The sequence below is a fragment of the Suncus etruscus genome, chromosome 3 (genome assembly GCF_024139225.1).
Source record: "Suncus etruscus isolate mSunEtr1 chromosome 3, mSunEtr1.pri.cur, whole genome shotgun sequence".
In the NCBI taxonomy this organism is placed as follows: Eukaryota; Metazoa; Chordata; class Mammalia; order Eulipotyphla; family Soricidae; genus Suncus; species Suncus etruscus.
Window position 1 is genome coordinate 51,406,311 of NC_064850.1, and position 20,859 is coordinate 51,427,169.

Consider the following 20,859-nt stretch of genomic DNA (forward strand, 5'->3'; position numbering starts at 1 on the left):
TGCCAGCCTAGATGTGGTTGTACTTTGTGGCCAGAAACAGTATCTTCCTGCAAAACCAAGCCCAACAACCAACTGTTGTATAGTACATCAATTTTCAGACTCAGTGTATGCCTCACCCCAAAGAAGAAACACACCGGGAGGAGCTTTTCCACTGCTTGAGGGAAGGAGAGAGAAGCATGAGTTGTTCTGATATTGATTACAGATTGAGGACGAGGTCATAAAGCTGGAAGACTGAGCTTTCTTTGCCCTGCCTGGAAAATTTAAACACTACCAGCAAGTTGTTTCCACATTGTCCACAATTTGGAAGGACACAGTTGCCTGATAATTCAGAAAACCCTGTTCTCTCAGCGGAAGGGTCCCTTTTCTTCATACCCATTTGGCTAACTCAGCAGGGAGCTGCCAGGTAATGCAGCAATGTCCCAGCAGAGGTCAGTAAAGAACCAGCTTTTGTTCCTCTGATGATTCTGGGCTAAAGAAGCTATTGGGACCAGGGGCTGCAAAAGGCAGATCGGACCCATCACTAAATACTGGTCAAATTCTGGTGGGATGAGGGAAGGCATGTTAGAATGCTGAAGATGGGTCCAACTATCAGCTCTGTCTGCAAAGTTCTTCTCTAGGGCTGCAGGATCGACTCCCTTCAGACTAGTCTAGCTCCAAGCTCCCTCTTCTGTCAACTGGCCTTGCAATCTTTTAGAGAAACTTGTCTCAAAGCAAAGGGAGGTTGAGTTCTTTGTTTAGTGTTTAGATAAGCACTGTTTTAGATAAACTATCCCTTTCATAACACCAGTGGAGACCCTAATATGTCATCAGAATTTGGGGCCCCTTCTCCATCCTTAACTTTCATTTATTCATCAGAAACAAATTCCTTGCTACTCAGACTGAATAGCTCAGGAGTCAGGCAGCTTCTGCAGGACACATGGCCCATGTGCTGGGTGGAGCCAATTCCCACTCCCCAGCAGAGCCTGCTGAACTGAGTGAGTACCGCTTGCTCCCTGACTTACTGGAGAGAGGGATCAGACAATTTTACTCTTCAGGGGAAGCAAATTCACTACCATTATATACGGGGAAATAGATTTCACTTACAATGTACCACACTGAACTAAATGGGCCAGATCGCAGTTTTAGGAGGTTAAGTGTTTTCTTGGATGAATATGAAGGAGATGGCTTGAAGAGACAAAGGCAGGACTTTGAAACAAAGTAACACCAAATGCTTACCTGACCTTTCTCCCATCTCAAGATGATGCATATGTAAGAGATAGTGCATGAGAGAGACAGAGACAGAGAGACAAAGAGAGTGAGAGAGGGCCGTACATGTAGAACATGTAGAAATAATTCACTAGTATATCTATCAAATGGGGAAGGCCTGTCAGGGTGAAACTGTGAAAGGAATGAAGTGAGGTCAGACCCAAAGGACTATCAGAAGTTTGGAAGCTTGTTCTGTGGCCAAGAAGTCAAGGGTAGAATCAAAGTCATACAAAGAGCCTGAGTTTGCCACATGTGGAAAAGAGGATAAAGGAAAAAGAAAATAACTAGTAGTTTTGGGTTCTGAGCTCTAGGTTCCGGGCTCCCATACCAGTGTTACTTATCTCCCTTTTCTTCCTCATATTAGATATAGTTTAAAAATGCTGAAACTTTCTTTAGTTCTGAAATAACTAAGATCTCCAGGAAAAGGGAGCTGTGCCTACTTGAGTGGGGGGCATAGGGGATAGTAGAAGTTTGCTAGAATCCTAACCTCTATCACTGTGCACATGGCCCAGGAATGCTTCTAGGAGCTTTGGGTCTCTGCTATTAATCTTCAAGCCTAAGGCAGCAGATCTCTCCTTTGCAAATCCTCAGCTAGCTGCTGGCTACGTTGGGTTGCTTTCTCTTTTTGGGAACAAGGAGGTGCCTAGCTTAAAAGAGCATTTTAAACAGAAGGGGGGAGGTGGTTTGCTTGCACTCAGAGGATCAACCATCCTCTGGCACAGGATTTTGACCCAGGTTTACAAGGAAAGAACAAAAGTAGGCAGTAGGTTTGCCTGTGCTGGCAGAGTCCAGTCACTGGAAGAAGCAGAACTCAGCATTCACTCTTTACGATTGGTGGCTGCGGGTCTGTATCCAAATTCGGGACTTGTGTTTGCACCCGTGATTTAAGTATGAGGGGATGTGGAGTGTCCTGAAAATGGGAGCGGCACAGGGGAATGGGGCCTATCTCTTTTTTCAGTCAAGTCTGATACAAAACCTTCCCCTCAGCCCCAAATCCTCACAAACAGTATTACTACATATAAAATGGACCTTGTCTGGGGTTTTCTATGCTCAGAATGTGATCGAGTTTTAGTTCTTAACCCAGGAGGGGGTAAGTGGGGAATAGAAGGCCCAGAAAGACAGTGGCCAGAATTTATCTGAAACCCAGGCCTTGTAGCATCTTCAAAGATGTTTAACCCTTTGAGACACTGGAAGGCTGGCGGTGTAAACTAACAGTGAGTGAACCTTAATCTGTGGGTACAACTCAGCAATTTCAGATAAATTCATCTTTACAATCGCGCACCCAGCCCCACCGTGCCCTGAATGAAGTGCAAATTAATTCGGGTTTGCAGGTCTTTCTTCCCTCCTGCGGCCCTCAGGGCCGCCCCTCTAGTCTCAATAGCTCGGCTCCAGTTCATTCCGCCACAGTTTAGAACCGCTCGGAAAGCAAAGATTAAAGGGGAAAGTCGCAGCTGTATATTTATATTTTCATTGCTAGAAGGGAATTGATTTCCGCGCATTTATTTTGGTCGTTGTAATACACAAGGGCGGATTTGCGTCACCCGAGCAACTTGTCGCTGGAGATAAAGTCGCACAAATATTGAAAGGGGAAGTGCTAGGAGTCATTATAGAGTTTTTCTCCGGAAGAAATAAGGATTTTTTGCAGTATCCTAAAATACTAAGGCCGCTTCTATTTTGAGACCAATCTCGCAGGCACATCCGCTCATTTAGTCCGAGTTTGGGCCCATCAAAAAAACAGGAGATGACCCGAGCTCGGGCGAGTTCAAGCTTTCCTGCCGCTTTTTTGGATCTGCGGGGAGCCAGGAGGAGGGGTGTCTGCAGTCTCCGAACTGAGCCAAGGGTTTGCCAGGCTCTGGGCCTGGGCCTGAGGAGGCCCTGAGGGAGATCGAGGGTCGTTTTAGGGGAATTTTTTTTTCCCACCGCACTTCGCGTTCAGAATTCTGGGCAGAAGTGGGTGGCGCTGCAGCCCTGAGCCGCTGAGCGCACACCGGGCGCGAACGCCAAGTTACAAACTTGGGGAGGTGAGCCGGGCAACCCCCGAACTCCGGGCGAAGTGAGAGAGAGAGAGAGAGAGAGAGAGAGAGAGAGAGAGAGAGAGAGAGAGAGAGAGAGAGAGAGAGAGAGAGAGAGAGAGAGAGAGAGAGAGAGAGAGAGACAGACAGAGAGAGAGAGAGAGAGAGAGAGAGAGAGAGAGAGAGAGAGAGCCCGCGCCCACGGTTGGGGAGACCCAGCAGTCCTGGGGACCCTGAGTCCTGAAGGTGCCTCGCAGCAGAACCGTGATCGCCTAGTGACTGTTCCAATTGAAAGGCAACAGAATTGGAGGTGATAGTAGGGGTGGAAAAGGAGGGTTGTGGCCGCCGGACACACAATGGTGATTCCCGCCCCCCCACACACACTGCCACTCCTGAAGGTTGAGAAGTGATCAAGAGGCTGAGACTTCCCAGCAGAAGGTCGCCTGGACTCTCGACCTCTGCAAGCCACAGCCGCCCCAATATGTCCAGGGCAGGTTTTGGTGACTCCTGGAGGTGGCCTGGTTCTAGCCATTTCTTCTACTCTGGCTAAAAAAGAAGGACCAGTCTTTCTGCTCCTGGTCCCAAGCACCCCGCAACCATTACAGTCCTGCGTGCATCCTATCCCTGAAAATAATAACTATACCCGGCACGCCGCGAGGCGCAGGGCTCGAACCCCCAAGAGTGAGGGCCGGAGTTGAGCAGAGAGTTCTTGGTGTGGGCTGATCGGAAATGTTCATCGCTGATCGACAACTTTCTAAGGAAAAAAAAAAAAAATCAAAACCTTACAACGAGCGCATCCACAGCCAGGGATAGGAACGCAAGTAAAAGCAATTCGCTCCAACTCTTACTTGGAGAATTCAGATGCCCTCCTAGCTTGCTAAGACGCCTTCATGCTGAAAAGAGGTCAAAATCCTCACACACACACACACACACACACACACACACACACACACACACACACACACACACACACACACACAAAGGCCTCAGCAGATATATCGAAAGTCTATTGAAAATTGAGAGAAATGCCACAGAGGCATAGATGAGCGGTTGATTAGGATAGTCGAAAACAAAAGATCTCGTGGTTTCATGATGGTTATTATTTTATTTTCTTCCTGAAAATGTGCAAGTTGGGCTTATCTGGGTGGCCTGTGGTTGGTTTGGGAGAGAGGCGGGGAAATCCGTTCTTGACTCTCATTTAGAAGAGAACGAAATTTAAAAATAGAGACCGTGGTGCGGCCGCCGAGGCCTCCCCACCCCCCGCCCGCTGCCCGCGCCCGCTCCGCACGCTCCTGATGCGCCGGGCTCTGGGCCACCAGGCCCCAAGACTTCCTGGGGGGAAAGTCGATGAATTGCAACCCCAAGAAAATCTGCTCTTGCGGGCACATGCAAAACAGCGGGCCCCAAGTGAAGAGGGCAGAGTTGGAAAGGAGGGGAGGTGAGACCATCTGCGGGGCTGCAGGAGACACCCCCGCGCGCACACACGCCCCGGTTGCTGACTTAGGCTGGTTTTTGTGGTCTCTGAGCTGGAAGTTGGGGGCTAGAAGTAGAGTGGCGGGGATGGTAAATTCCCTGCGGACGTTCGGAGACATCTGACTAGATTTTGTTTGAAAAGCCTCTTATTCAAGTTGTCACTGGGTGGTGACAGCTTATGTTCACGCACCCCGCGTCGCGGCCCGGGAGGCTTCTTTATAAAGCTTGGTGCACCGGGCTCTTTCTTGAATGAGCTACGTCTCTAGGCTAAGAGCTCCGAGCTGCCGCCTGTGGGGGCGACGGCAGGCGGGCACCCACACCAAGAGGCAGCTTGGCACAAGCAATGTCGCACCCTCTAGAAACCCGGGTGCCCGGCTCCTCTCTTCCTTGCTCTCCCACGCCTCCGCGTGCAACTTCTGCAGCGCTGTGCTCGGAGCGCCGATGTGCTCGGAGCGGCGAGCCAAAACCTCTCGAAGCCATTGCCAGGCCCCGATTAAGGCGGGTAGGAAGACCGGCCCGACCCCGCTCAGCCCAAGCGGCCGCGGCGAAGAGTTTGGCGTGGCCTGGGCGTGGCCGAGGGGTGGGCCACACCCCACTTTCCCCAATTCCCCTGCACTTGCGGCTCCCATTGGTCAGGAGCGCGGCCAATGAGCGCTCGGATCGAGGTCCTACCCCGAGTCTGACTCTCCAGCTCCTGCCAAAACTTGGGGAGTTTTTAGAGAGAAGTTTTTTTTTTTTTAATTTTTTTTTGGCTTTTTTTTGGAGGGGGGGTGTTTTTTTTTTTTTTAATTTCCTCTTATTACTTTTTATCTCTGCTGTCCTTGCTACGAACGGATTATGATTGTTGTTGTTGTTTGAAATCCAGCTCTCGGGGCTTCCTTCGTTAGCTGTTTGGGTTTTTGCTCTCGGTGCCGGGCCCTGATTCCGCCGCTCTACCGGCGCCTCCAGTCCTTGGGGAGCGCGGCCGTCACCGCCGCCGCCGCCGCCAGGGCCCCAAGGCTGGGAGCGAGCGCTGTTTGGGCCTCGGTGCGGACCGAGAAGCGAAGCGAAAGCGGATCTGTTCAGCCCGGCGGCCTTCCCCTTCTCCCGGACTCAGCTCGGCGCGCCCCGGACGGAGCTCAGCGGTCACCTCTGTTCCTACCCCAGCCGGCCGGGCCCGGCAGCCGCCAGGAGGATGTTCGCCGCCGGTCTGGCTCCGTTCTACGCCTCCAACTTCAGCCTCTGGTCGGCCGCGTACTGCTCCTCGGCCGGCCCGGCAGGCTGCTCCTTCCCTCTCGACCCTGCGGCCTCCAAAAAACCTTCCTTCTGCATTGCGGACATTCTGCAGGCCGGCGTCGGGGATCCCGGGGCGGCCCCGGACGGACTGGTGGGCGCCTCGGCCGCCGCTCTCACCGCGCACTTGGGTTCGGCTCACCCGCACGCCTCGTTCCAGTCGGCCGCCAGGTCCCCGCTGCGACCCACGCCGGTGGTGGCGCCCTCCGAAGTCCCGGCCGGCTTCCCGCCGCGGCTATCACCGCTCTCCGCCGCCTATCACCACCATCACTCGCCGCAGACACAGCCCCCGGGCCGGGCCGGCGCCCCCCAACAATCCCTGAGCTCCACGGCTGCCGCCCGGGGACTCCCGAACACTCACCAGGGCGCTTCGGTCCCGGCACCCTCCAGCAAGGACCTCAAATTTGGAATTGACCGCATTCTCTCGGCAGAATTTGACCCCAAAGTCAAAGAAGGAAACACACTGAGAGGTAGGTCTGGGAGGAGACGCGTGCAGGAGGGTTTTGACGCAGCCGGGAGCTCTCTGGACACCCCTATATTCCCCAAACCCGGCCGGTTTGAGGTGCCTTTGAGGACAAATCTGTAACATGAAAGACAAGCATTGGAACGGTAAAGAAACTCATGAGGTTTCTTTCTAACTCACCTGCTCAAAACAAACCAAAAAAAAAAATGGGGGGAAAGAATTCCACGAGCACCTCTTTCCAAAGAAACTCCAGAACCTAGATTCGCCGCAGTGGTCCATGTAAATATTTTCTAAATGACTCTTCTGGGTTTGTTTCTCTTTGATGGCATGTCCAGAGACAGAGAGAAAAACTATATGTTCAGACCGGGAGCGAGTCCTTCCGGGGACCACTTTTCCTTCCATTTTTCTGATTTTCTTCAGGGAATGAAGAGAAACAAAATCGGCTCCCCACCCAGTAGGAAGAACCAAACTGGGGTGCGCTGTGTTCTTAAGAGTGCCAGACTAAATTTTCTTTGGGGGGCTTTTATTGGAAGCCCCTTTCTCAGCTGGTCCGCACAGGGAAATGGCACCTTGGCCGCTGTCAGTAGACTGGGTGGGAGGGGGTGTCCCGCGAGAAGACTGACTGCATTCTCTAAGAACCTTAGGAAGAAGGGTGCGAGAAAAGGGGAGCAAAGTAGGGGTGCGGGTTTCTTCCTCATGTAACGGGCTCTTTTCCCCTTGTCCTCAGATCTCACGTCCCTGCTGACGGGTGCCCGGCCTGCGGGAGTGCGTCTTCCTGGGCTGCAGCCGTCTACGGGTCAATTCTTCGCCTCCATAGAACCCATCAACGAGGCTTCGGCCATCCTGAGTCCCTTAAGCTCGAACCCGAGAAATTCAGTCCAGCATCAGTTTCAAGACACGTTTCCAGGTAGAGAACCCCTCCATGAATGGAAGTATAGAAAGCCGGAGTGCTGGGGCACACTCTGTGGCCTTCTGGGGCTCCAGGCAATGTGGCAATCCCAGAGTGAGTACAGAAGGTACCAAAGTCCCTAGGAAGAAAGGAGTCCTGGCATGTGGCAATCCCCAAGTGTAAAAGTCTGGAAAAATCTCAGTCTCCCCAGGGTTATGGGGGTGAGGCACTGAAAGGGGTATAGGTACAATGTGTGCTTGGATGAGGGGACTTTTCCAAATCACTAGGGAGAGGGTGGGTTGAATATGCAGTGAATATGCAGCGATTTGCAAATATACAGGCACACATTTGGGGGATTGAGGTCAACTGCCCAAGTCGGTATATAGGCATATATATACTGCAACACACAGGCACACATAAAGGTGGGGATTAAAGATCTAGGCTGCATAGGCCTCGAGAGACATTTTTGCCTCCTTCACATATCTGATGGTCAGACATTTGTTTCCTTAGAATTACTCAAGGATCCCTAACATTGAGTAGTCAGGTCTTCTATCCGAGCTTCTGGAGAGTCATTCCCATACCTTTTATATAGCTGCTACATAGTGAGTACTGGGGGTTTGCTGGTATTGGAGGAGGCAGGGGCCACTCACCTCTGGGTCTCTCTGGCCATAGGTCCCTATGCGGTCCTCACCAAGGATACCATGCCGCAGACCTACAAGAGGAAGCGCTCCTGGTCGCGGGCTGTCTTCTCTAACCTGCAGAGGAAAGGCCTGGAGAAGAGGTTTGAGATTCAGAAGTACGTGACCAAGCCAGATCGGAAGCAGCTGGCAGCGATGCTGGGCCTGACCGATGCGCAGGTAGGTCTGCTGACCCCCCCCAAACCTGCACCCAGTTAGAGCCTTGCAAGGACCCAGTCTTGCATTCATGTAACTCAGTGGCTTTGTCAACTCAAAGGCAGCAGAGGAGACAGGGCCTGGTCCCCAAAGATGTATGTCAACAGGCCCTGCGTGTTTATTTTGGCCAACAGAACCAAGAACTGCTGAGAAAGTAAACAGGCCGTGGGAGATGATGATTATGTATTGCTCGGCTATGGCACGACTTGCTAATCAGGCAATTTATTTTGGAAGAGATCAACTATAAAATAAAAAAAAGATTTGTGTTTGTATGTGCACTTGTATGTGTGTATGGACGTTTTTTGTGTATGTGTATATGTGTGTATTTTCCTTTTCTCCTCCCTCGCTCCTCTTCCTGCTGCTGCCTCACCAGATTGTGAAATCCCATGCAAGGAAGTGAAAACATCATTTCAAATGGAATTACTTAGCCTGGGTAGGGACACAGAGTCCACTGGGAGTGCCCAAAATCAGCCACATTTTCACCATTTCCAAAGTAGCATCAACACTGAACAAAGCCCAGCACATGAGAACAGTGGCCTGGCCTGGAACAAGCAGAAAAAAGATGTTCTGAGATTGAGCAGGTGCCCTTGGCTGGCGCTACTACCCAGCATTTCCCCCTCAAATATGCTTTCTTTTTCTTTTCTAAGACTAGAGAGACCTTTTGTTACTCCCATTTTGAATTTTGAGTGGGGTCCCATTCTTCCACACCTCCGTGGCCCTGGCTTTCTGGATGCTGAAGATGGCCAGATAAGGGCATTTTCTCAGTGCTCCCCCCACCCACACTCCCACTTTCTCTATCTTATCCAGCTCCCCTCCACAGCAGGAATAGGAAAGAGTCTACCTGTGGATATTATTTTTAAAATGGAAGTGAAGTTTGTGTGAAACCTTAGGCTCCCTCAGGGGGATAATATATATTTATATAGATTCCCCACCCTATCCCTACAAACATCACTCCTCCTCCCTTCTTCCTCTGCTGAGGACAGGTCTAATTCTTGGCCCTGCCTGGGAGCTCTGTTTTGGGCAAGGGACAGGAAACTTAACTTGTTTTTTTGAGCACTTATACCCCAGGAAATGCTTTTGATCCCCAGGTTTAGCATTTAATCCCCAGGTTCAGCAGTGATTCCCCTCCATACTTTTCCCTCCCCCATTCTTCTCTGCTTCCATGGTTTTTCCCTTAAAAATGTGCTGTTGAATGGGCCTAGAGCAATAGTACATCGAGTAGGCTGTTTGCCTTGTAGGTGGCTGACCTGGATTTGATTTTTTTTTTTTTTTTTTGGCATCCCATAGGTCTCCCAAGCCTGAGACTGCCAGGAATAATTTCTGAGCACAGAGCCATGATTCAAAACAAAAACAAAACAAACAAAAGTGCTTTGGGGGCCTGAGCAATAGTATAGCAAGGAGGGCGTTTGTGTTCGTCTTGCAGGGTTCTAACCTTGAAAACTGCCAGGAGTGATCCTTGAGCTCAGAGTCAAGAGCTAGCCCTGAGCACTGCACTTGTGGTCCTCCCCACCTGCCCTAGTGCTGTTTCTGTGACTCCAGTTTAGCAGGAATTATTTTTCAAAGTCTTGAAATTGGGTGCATCATCCATTATTAAGTCTACCAGTGCCAGACTGGGCGAGAGGCCCATAATTATACCCGATTTCTCAGGTGCTTCTGAATGGAATGTGATCAGGAAGCATCCTTTGAGAGGACCAGTCTTCTCTCTGAGTTGGGAGGGGGTTTAGCGGTGTCTTTTCCCCCAATATGCAACAGGTCTTATCAGGTCCAATGGTCGGGGCACAGTTTGAACAACAGCTCTAGAAGGCTCTAGTAGGCTTTCTGTCTCCTGCCCACTCTCTGGCTCAGACTCTGTGCCTAGCAAGGAGTCAAGGTGTGGGGTGGCGTGTCCTACCCTTTCCCAGGGGGAGTGGGGGAGAGGAGAAGGCGGTGGTTGTGGGGCGCTGTCCGTGGGACTGGAGAGAACCCCCCGCGTCTCATCTCTGTGTTCCCGTCTGTCTTGTGTCCCCCGGGTGGCGCGCAGGTGAAAGTGTGGTTCCAGAACCGGCGCATGAAATGGCGACACTCCAAGGAGGCCCAGGCGCAGAAGGACAAAGACAAGGAAGTGGGCGAGAAGCCGTCGGGCGGCACAGCGGCCGGGGACGGCGAGGCAGAGGAGCGGAGCCCAAGCCGTTCCGAGGGAGAGATGGAGAGCGAGAGCAGCGGCTCCGAGGCCCTGGACCTGGCCTCTAGCGACACCGAGGAGCGGACTGAGGCTGCCACGGCCGAGCGAGCTCTGCCCCCGACGACGGTCATCAAGGCCCCGACGGCCGGCGCGCTGCTCGTGGCCAGCAGTGGATGCGGTGGCGGAGGCGGTGCTTTCGGCTTCACGGGCCTGGGGAGCACGAGTAATGGCAGCAGCGGTGGCAGCGCTGGTGTCGTGGGCAGCCTAAGCAGTAGCGCGGCCGAGCAGCACCCCGAAGCCCAGCCCACAGCCAGCAGCGCCCCGCAAAGCCCAGAGCCGCCCCTCGGCGGCGTGTAGACCGGACGAGAGAGCAAAGGGGCCGGGGGCTGTCAGAGGGCGCTGCGCGGCCGACCTGAGCCAGAGACGAGACGGAGCGGTCTCAGCTGTGCGTGTTCATCCAGGGGCCCATGCAGCCTCCGCGGGGTGCAGCCTAGACTTCGGCGAGCCAAGTGTGTGTGGAGAGGACCTTCCAATGCCCACTGGAACACGTCTCCCCATCCCCCATGCTAGACTGCGAAGTATTTTTTTTCCTAAAAAACTATTCCTCCTGCTCCCGCCGGCAGGGTTCCTGGTCGGTGCCAAGACCGAGCTGCACTTAGGACACCTCGGACTTGTAAATAAAACGTTTACTTCAATTTGTAAAGGCCGCCTGGCTTGCTGGGTGGAGGAGGTGTTTCAAAGTAGGGACCTGGGACACCCCCTACCCACTCTGAAAACTGCCCCTTGATGAGAGCTGGGGAAGTGGAAACAGCGTCTGGTTGTGTGTGTGTGTGGGGGGGCGGAGATTTCAAAGAGGGTATTGAGTGTGCATTGGACTTAGTGTTTCCAACATATATGAAGTCAGTCATGCCCCCCACCCGTGAGTCCTGGGGACCCCGCATGAGGTTCAGTCCCAATGGTTGTGAAAGCTGCTGTGCAGTTGCAGAAGGGGAAGTGGGTTCCCCGGGGTAGCGCGGGTGTAATGCCTCTGCATACACCATTTCCACGGAGAGGGCTGTGGTACTGTGCTAGTATTGCTGGGTCTGGGTCAGGGTAATTTCTTTTCTTCTCCCCTTACTCCATAAGTTAGGGGCCCCCTCCCAAAAGGTCTGTACAGCTGGAGGGAAGGACAGGCAAGCCACATGATTTGGAGTGGCGCCTGCTCTGAGGGCTGAGTGTTGACTGCAGCTGGAGGCCCCAGCATAGTCTCAAGGCAGAGTAAGGAGCAATCTCTGAGCCCCTCTGGGTGTATCTCTCTGCCAAAGATGCTAAAGTACTGTGTCTCAGGAAAACTTGGACATCTGGGCTCATATTAGGCCTGGGAAGGGCCCCCAAACTGCACCCCTTCCTTCATCCAGTCTACACCATCTTCCTCAGTAACTGGCTGCCACTGAAGGTGCCCGAAAAGTTTTTTTTGCCTTGACCCTCTAGGGAAGAGTTGAGCAAAGGGTTCTCTGTTCTGTTGCTGCTGGAAGATTGCGAATCAGTCTTGTCTGGTGGTGGTGGGCTTGCCTCAATCACTACATCAAAATTTTCTTTATCCTGACTCGTTCCCCTGCTCTCCAGTTCTCAGAGGAGGTGAAAAGCTATTCAGAAGCTCTGAGAACAAACAGATCCTGGGGCAAACCAGACCACCTTAGTGTCTGACCCTGAACTGGGCCACAGATGTGGGTTTTTACCACCCCAGATCCATGTGCAGAGTTAGTTGTCTCTTAGAGTTCACTGTGGAGATGGAGCTCCCAGGGTGGCTCTGAAGTCAGAGTGGGGAAGGATTCTGGGTATTGCAAGGTTTTGCCCCTACCTAAACCCATCAAATCAGGCACATTCAAAGTCCTCTGTTCCAGACTCTGGGTTTCAAGGGCTGACTTAAGGTCCCAGATTTCACCTTCTCTGGTCTGATCTAGTTGGGTATCTGGGCAAACCCCAGCATCTCAAATCCCCTGAAAGGAGGCAGGAGATTTCTGTTTGGTTTGTTTGGGGGCTACACCTGGCAATGAACGGTGGTAACTTCTGATTCTGATTGGGTGTTCAGGAATTACTTCTGCAGTGCTTGAGGAATGCTGAGACTCAAATCCAGGTCAGCCCTGTGCAGGGCAAGTGCCACACTTACTCCCTGCACTGTTGAGAAGGCTGGCAGAACTTTCTTGTTCTAGCCTCTGTTCCTGAACCTCATCCCCCTATCAAATTGAACCTCAAGAAAAATTTACACAGTGAGGAGGGGAGAGGACCCCGCCAGGGTGAGGCAAGAGAGGATAAAAACTAAAGCTCAAAAATACGTTAAGTAAGATATTTTAAGTCAGTCAGCTGTAACCCTAACCGGGAACACTTGGAGGGACTGCAATGAAGGTTCAGCCCCTGACTGGGCTATTCCTTCCTTGCTTTCCACTGACTCTGTGACTACCCTATGCAGGATTCTCTCCTACTATTGTAGAAACTATTATATAGGTGTTTCCTTCACCACATTGGTGCCCTGTATTCCCCATATCGATATCCGGAAACCATGACGCCCAAGAGCACGGAGTCTCCAAGCATTTAAACCTAATGCTGGTATTGCTGAGACTTGGACAGCATTCCTGGGGAGTTGAGGAGTGGCGCCAGGAAAAGAGATCGCAGAGTGAGTCCAGGTGCTTTTAGCAAACCGCACGCGACCCGCATTCGACCTCAAACCCCAGCTGCATTTCTCCTCTTATTGGGGGGGGGGCGGTCAGGAATAGGAGTTAGGTGCGAGACCTTGGCGCAGGCTGGCCAGGGCCTGTCCTACTGGAGCGCTTGGAGCTGCAGCCGGGCACCTGGGCTGGGAAGCGGAACGGCTCTCCGGGATAGAAGGAAGCGCCTTCTTTTCTGACCCATCTCTCCTTTCTGAACTCCATCTGGGCCTTTTACTTCCACGCATCTATCAGAACGGAATCGGACGCCTCGGAGGTTTCAAGCCCACTGCGGAGAAGAGCAGCCGCGACCCAAAGGCGCCTCCTGTCGGGGCGCTGGGCGTCTTCGACCCGGGGTCTCCGTCGGCACCGCTCGGGAATCTTCCCGTTGGCATTAGAGTCCGTTAGCTGCGCCAGACATTCTTTAAGCTAGGCCCAGATTTTTCTGGCAACGGGGAGGCAGGGTAGGATCTGCAGGGATGGGGTTTTGGGCGCCCACCTCGCCAAGCCGAGCAAAGCAGAGCTCCCCATTCTCAGTCCCCGGAGAAGGCCATCCAGAGTCGTTTTCCTTTTTAGCAGCAACCAGCAACTTTGCACTGAACTGGGGGTCCCGGCGGCACTGAATGGGCTGGTAAAGGAGGACGAGCAGCTCTCTCCCGGGGTTCTTTCTAGGACCCGCCGTCGGGGTACGCGTGCGTACAGACACCCTCACCCACGTCACCCTCACCCACTTCACCCTCACCCACGTTAACACACACACACACACATACTTCAAACCCACAGCGGCACTCCTGCTGTTTCAGCACGTTGAGCAAAACCGCGTTCCTCCTTCGGCTCTTGGAGAAGCCGAATGAGCTAGGACTTTACACAGCCCTGGATCTGCCTGCGCGCGGGTCTTGGAAATTTTCCCTGTGCCAGGCTGCGCACCCCTCCACCCTCACACACCAAGCCCGTGCCCTCATTTCTTTGCCTTGATCCACCAAGGCAACAGTTGGGAGGATCTGCTGATTTGGTCTGAGCTCTTACCCCTTACTTCCCCCAACTCCGAAAAGATTTCAGGGCTGTTGGTGTGTGTGTGTGGGTAGGGGAGTTGCTCAGATTCTGGGCTGTTAGAAATCGCTCGAACTCCCCAATATCGCACAAAGGGGATCTATTTTTTTTTTTTTTTTATCTCAGAACTGAGATCTCTCCTGTCCTCTCCATCTAAACAGACTTTCAAGTGGGATGTTAGTTGGGGATACTCTATTACCTTCAGCGAGTACAGGACCCGTGAAGTTCCAGCTCCCTAGTTGGACACCCCCTTTGTGTTCTAAAATCTTTAATCCTGGAATATGAAGAGGGTTCCCCGGAATTGTGAGACTATGGAGTACCTAGGAGCAGGTGAGGCCAGGAATGAGATTTTCTTTCTTTTATTTCCCTTTCCTTTAGGGCCACTCCTGGCAGTGCTTGCTTACTCCTGACTCTGCACTCATGGGTCGCTTCTGGTGGACTCTGGGGACCATATGGGGTGTCAGGGAAAGAACTGAGGTGGGCTGCACGCAAGACAAACGAAACGCCCTACCTGCTGAATTATCTCTCTAGCTCATGCAAGGGATTTTCTGATAGTGCATTTTAGATGTCAACTTTAATCTCTCTGTGAGCTTTAACCTAGTCCGAATTCTGCTCTCTCCCGCCCCCCCACCCCCGCCCGTCCACTTTACCCCAAGCGTGGGTAGACCTCATATAGGTTCTGGGTGCTCTTGAAGCAGCCTGGAGAAGCCCATCTATGGGAAAGCAAGTTTGCTATTTGCTCCCAGGTTTTCCCTGGCTTTATAGCTAGGTGGTTACCTGCCCAAACTTTAGAGATGACCTCCAGGTGGTCACCCCCTCAGCCATTTTCCTTGGCCTGGGGGAGAGGGACATACAACCCAAGCTTTTGTGAAAATGCACATATTTGTATTCAGGGGAATTTTGAGGGTAGTTGTGGGAGGTTCCATGAACTTCTCAATTCCTGAGCACCTCAAGGTCCTCTCAGGGTCGTGCTTAAATTAAATTGGCCGGAACCCTGGAAACCAAGGATTGTAAAAAACCCCAGGTTACACACCTTGTATGTCATAGGAGCTGAGACTTAAACCACCACTTCTGGGCCCTTTCAACAAGCCAGTGACCTCAGACCATGATCCCATTAGGAGTAATGGAAAGAGATCATTGGGCAGGATTGCTTCAGACACTCTTAAATTTGGCTTGTTTTGCCCCCCCCCCCATTCGAACTCCTGGAAAGGAATGACTGCAGCCACATGCACCTCCCTCATCCCCAAATCCAGGCTTCTCCTGGGGCACTGCGGAGCCATCACAGCATTCTTTTCGAAGACTTGATTCCAGGCCCAGAGACTGGCTGTCACCTTCTCCACCCCACCCTCCTTACTGATGATGTCCTGCTGGGACTCCTTGATACCTGCCTTTAGTCTTTCCATCTGCTAGCCTCCTTAGCAGACTCAGCTCTAAAAATAGCATACCAAGTCCCAGACCAATCCCCCCACCCATGGGACTGCCTACTCTGTTCTTTGTTGTTGTTGTTGTTCGCAGGCATGCTGACACTGAGGACTCTGGGCAGTAGGAGTGTTGGTTCTCTCCACCTGCTTCTGCTCCAGCCTGTTTTTGCATAGACAAGGATTGAGAAGCTTTGGATGCAATGCTGGGCTGGCAGCAGCTCCAAAATAAACTCAGAGCCCCATATTGTCTAGCCTTAAGATTCTCTCTCAGGAAGAGGCCAGTGGTAGATTATCAAATGCACAGGAAAGAATGTGCCTGACCCCTTCACAGTATGAGGACACACATCCAGGAGCCCAGAAAACATTCTTTTTTTTTTTTTTTACTCATTCATGATTTTTTTTGTTTGTTTTTGGGTCACACCCGGCAGTGCTCAGGGGTTACTCCTGGCTCTACGCTCAGAAATTGCCTCTGGTAGGCACGGGGGACCATACGGGATGCTAGGATTTGAACCACCATCCTTCTGCATGGAAGGCAAACGCCTTATCTCCATGCGATCTCGCCGGCCCCTCATTCATGATTTTGAGAAATGGAACATTCTAGGTTCATTCCCTTTCCTGATCTGTGTGCTGAGAAGCCATTTGAGGGCTTCAACTCATGAACTGCTGCCAATACATGGGAGAGAACAGAGAACATCGACCCGTGCTGAAGGCCCTTTGTGTAAACGCTAGAGTCTGACATCTATTCACTGACTTTTAATTTGGGAGGTCCACACCCACTTGTGTTGGGGCCTTTGGTGGGCACAGAAACAAGACCTCCAGCATGCTCCCTTGGCCCCATCTATTCAGTTGCTTCTTGCCCAATATTTCTTTGAAATATTGTGCAGTTACAAAGCAAAAGTGCAAGAGAATTTTCTCCCTCCAAGAAAAGTATGTTGCCAGGATGGGTAGTTAGTATGCTCCCAGGTTATCCAGAAAAGTTGCGCAGTGTTTGGACTGTGTTTGGAGGATGGGGAGAGGGGAGTGAGCATCTCATGACTTGCTCCTCGGTGACTTTTTCTTGGGTTATTCTTGTCCGGTGCACACAGCAAAAGCTCTACACGATGCTGTGGGTGTGCTCGCGACTTCTCCTTTCATGGGAAGAGGGAAAGGGGAGAGTTTTTTGGCACTTAGGGTTAAGGGACACCTGAGTATGTGTCGGGTATGCCCGCTGTTGGAATAGTGTCAGAACAAATGGGACTTTACTTTTAAATAAGTTCGTAATGAACTGAAAAAGGACTTTAAACGGAAACACCCCCCCTCCCCGCTGATTTTAGAAGGAAATGAGTCTTTTTAGAAGGGCTGGGCTGGGCATTGGTGCTAGGTGGGAGAAGTTCTAGCTTTTAGTAAAGTATCTGCCACCGGGAGAGTTGCTCTCGGCACAGTTGGGGTAGAACAAACTAACATAAGCTTGGTAACTCTCCTGGGTATCTCCTAGTGAATCACACTAGAAGCTAGACATGATCTCACTGTCCACACAGTAGGATGCCGGAGCCAGGGACGAAGGGAGCGATGGCTTTGGAAGAATGGCGCTTCCAATCATCGACTTGAGACCCAAAGGTCGCCCCATCACTCACTCCATCACAAGTACAGAATAGGAGAATGAGTTCCCCACGCAGAGGGTGGACGCTGGCACAATCATCTCAGGCAGGCAGGGGTCAAGTGCAGCAAATGGTAGTCTCCAAGGTCAGCAGTCCACACCGGGTCCAGGATGTAGCCGGAACCTCTGAATCCTCCCATGAGGCAGAGGCCTTGGGCATCATAGGCACGAATGTCACTTGCCCAGGGAGACTCGGGGCTTTTTAACCATAGGGCTGCGAATCAGCAGGGCTGAGCATCCGAACTGCCTCTTGCCATGCAAATCCTCAGTTTACTCCTTACGTGCCTCCCCAGCCAACACGTTTCAATCTCCCCTGCTAGCGACAGAGCAGAGTCCTTCATTTTCGGTATCTCCAAATCACTATCCAAAGCGCACCCCGGGCCAGAAAGAGGCAACAACAGGCTGGGCTAGGAAGACTCTGGAGTCGCAGCATCAGCATCGCGTAAGGACTCCAAGCCACGAGTACAGCCCCAAACCAAAAGCGCACCTTGCGCAGTTGGCAGCACGTGGCGGGGGCGATCGCGCAAAGAAAACCATTCACAAACAACCACGAACCGACCAGATTCTGGTCAGCAGAATCTCTGGCTGATCGCTGGTTCTCCTTAAGGAAAGACTCGCAGGCGAGCAAGTTGTCCTCGAAGCTTCTTTTGGACCCTACTGGCCCGCCCGCGAATCCTTTGGCCTTTGGAGTTCTCTAGATAAGGTCTATGAGCCCCTGGACCGGGTCTAGTGGAGCCTCCTGTCTTCCTCGCTTCCATCATATTTCAAGGCCCAGAGCAGCCCCCGGCCTCGAACCTCGCACCACTAGGTCCGCACAGTGCGTGCTTTTTCAAAGCTCTTGAGATCTCCAGGAGTAATTTAAACCAGTCCTCCCGTGGGGTGGGAAGCGTGGGTGAGGTTTAAGGTTTTATCTAAGAATTTATCTCCTGGACTGAGAGGGTAATTTTGTGGTTCAGCAAAAGGTGTGAAAAGCTAGGAATCAAGGGTCCTCTGAGAAACACATTTTAAATTGAACGTGGTTCGGGGGGGAAAAAAAAATTGGGAGGAGCTCCCACACTAGCAGGTACTTAGAGGCCATTTGGGTCTCTCATTTGGGGATCACCCCGGGGTTATTTATTTATTTATTTACTTTTTTGGTGGTTGTGGCCCTTCCTCTCCTGGCAGGACTCCATTGTCAGGTCAAATGTCCCATTGTCCTGGGACCCCACCTTCCCCATTCTCCTTCCTTTGATTCACCCTAAGGGCATGATTTAAGGTTTCAAGAAAATTTTGATTTAAAGGGTACAGGCCGAGCAGGACTGGCATTAGGTAAACCCCAGCAGAAGTGGTGTAAAGAGAATACTAATACTTCTTAGTAGCCCAAGGCTTAGCGAATGTTGCTGTCTTCTCCAGAGGAGTCAGGGGACATACGTTCGATTCTGGATGGAGCCATTTGAAGGCTCCCAGAGACTCATCTCCAGGCAATAACCACATGTTTTAGCAATGAGGCGCTTCCACATTCTCCTTTCTTACCCTTCGTTCTCAGCTTTCCAGTCAAAAGATCCTGAGGGAACCCAGCCTCTAAGTCCTTTCTTGCCCTCCCACTAGACTTTACCTACCCTTCCTGTAACTGGTCAAGAGCAGGAATGAGTGTCTTCCTCCCCACTCAAAGAGGGAGGCTTAAAAGCATTCAAAAGCGCTGAATATTACTGCCTCGGTGTAGCGGACCTAGTGGTGCGAGGCCGGGGGCTGCTCTGGGCCTTGAAATTCGATGGAAGCGAGGAAGACAGGAGCTCTACTAGACCCAGTCCAGAATGTGGGACTCAGCTATTCAGTGAACTCCAGGAGGAGGCTTGTCTGTGTGTCTTCATCTGGCTTAAAACGGGAAGAGTGGCTAGAGACATTCTTCTTTCTTTCTCACCTCTCAAACAAGACAAGAAAAACCTCATATCTCATTTAACCTTCAAAGCCCAGGGGAAGAAAATTCCTCCAGTCCACCCACTGCTCTCTTTTGCTGCTTAAGAGGAATCCATCCTTCTTGCAGCTAACTCATGCACACACACACACACACACACACACACACACACACACACACACACACACACAATTCCAGAGCAGATGGGCTTGGGGAAGTGGGACCGAAGAACAAAACATTAAAAAAAAAAAAAAGCCTTGCTCTTTAAAAAATAAAAGAACACGTTTTATTTGCATCATTATTGCAAAGATCGCCTTAAACTCCCAGTGTAGACGGTAAGTAGAATCGGATTGTGCTGCACTCGCTGTACACTCGCTGCTATGCACAAGGTTGTCAACTGCGTGAGGAGGGGTAGGTCTGACAGTAAAAACAAAAAAAGTGCTTAAACGAATGGCGACCTTGTTGGTCTACACATTTCTCCTTCACCTCCGGATAGAAAGATTGTGGCTCTAGAAACGACGCTCGCTTTCTAGGTGCTCCTAGCCCTCCCCATTTTCCTTCTTTCCATCTCTGGGCCTCCTCCAGGCCTGGCCTCCTTGCGCCCCGGCTTCCAGCTCCGGCTCCAGACTCCTCCTCTGTGGTGCTACTTTAGTCCCCAGGCCACTCCGGGGCCCTCGCAGCGACGGGGCTAGCTGGGGACGCGTCCGGGCGCGCTGCCGGGATGAGAGCGCTTTGCCAGCGGCCGCAGGGTGCAGCGCCCGAGCGAGGGACTCCTGCGGGGACGGCGGGTTGGAATTTATGGTCTGTATACACTTTCCGGCTCCAGGAGCCCCGAGCTGCAGGACGCGAGCTGGGGCGCCTAGCGCCGCGCCCTCCCATGGTGCCCACGAGTCTCTGCTATCTGTGCAAGCGAGCTCGGGCTGTCAACATCCAGGGAATGTGCAGCTGAAAACGAAAGTCCGGGCGGAGTGGAGGTGCGGGGTATGGAAACACTCTCCGAGGCTGCGGGAAACATGTGAGGCCAGGAACCCGGCCTCCAGCGTCCCCGATAGCGCACGGTGGGATCCAGGACTAACTACAAGGCTGCGTGGTCCCAAGAGCGCAAAGCTCAACGTCTCGGGTTCACTCCCCCCACTCACATCTCATCCCTTGAGAGGCACCTTGTTCCACCACGAAAGGTTTCATTTACAGGGTACCACTCCTTGGAACTCGGGAGTCAGTCGAGGAGGCAAGAGGATGATCTGAGGGCTAAGCCAATCTTGGGCGCATGGTAGGTTCCTGCAGTGTGCTTGTCTGCTCTACAGAGCTGTGAGGTAGGCCCCGACGTCCTGGGAAGGTTCCTTTATTCAAGTGTCATCAGCACCTCTTCGAAGGAGTGTGAGCCTGGACTGCACCTGGAAGGGTGGCTTAGCTAATGAAGGACTGTTTGCGCCACAGTCTTCCCCCTACTTATCTTTACTTTTTTTTTTTAATTTTGTTGGCCACCCCCGGCGATACTCAGGGGATACGCCTGGCTCTGCGCTAAGAGGTCATTTCTGGGGACCATATGGGATGCCAGCCATTCGAACCCGGGTCTGCCAGGTGCAAGGCAAACGCCCTACCCATTGTGGTATCACTCAATCACTTTCAATTTACTCGACGTAATTGTAGAATTACCCACTTAATCTGCTTAGTACCTTATCCCTCTTGGATGGACGCTGTTATTGTTCCCATTACACAAATGCGTAAACCGTGGCCAAGACTGTTGAATTATTTCCCGGAAGGAC

The 20,859-nt window shown here is 52.0% G+C and overlaps 1 protein-coding gene across 1 annotated transcript; it reads left to right on the plus strand.

Annotated features, from left to right (window-relative positions):
- The first annotated feature begins 5,582 nt into the window (after window positions 1-5,582).
- Window positions 5,583-10,808, plus strand: HLX (H2.0 like homeobox). Its single transcript, XM_049769517.1, has 4 exons — window positions 5,583-6,472; window positions 7,193-7,372; window positions 8,027-8,211; window positions 10,268-10,808. The coding sequence occupies exons 1-4, from the start codon at window positions 5,905-5,907 to the stop codon at window positions 10,763-10,765; spliced, it is 1,431 nt and encodes a 476-aa protein (XP_049625474.1). The 5' UTR covers window positions 5,583-5,904; the 3' UTR covers window positions 10,766-10,808.
- Window positions 10,809-20,859: the final 10,051 nt, after the last annotated feature.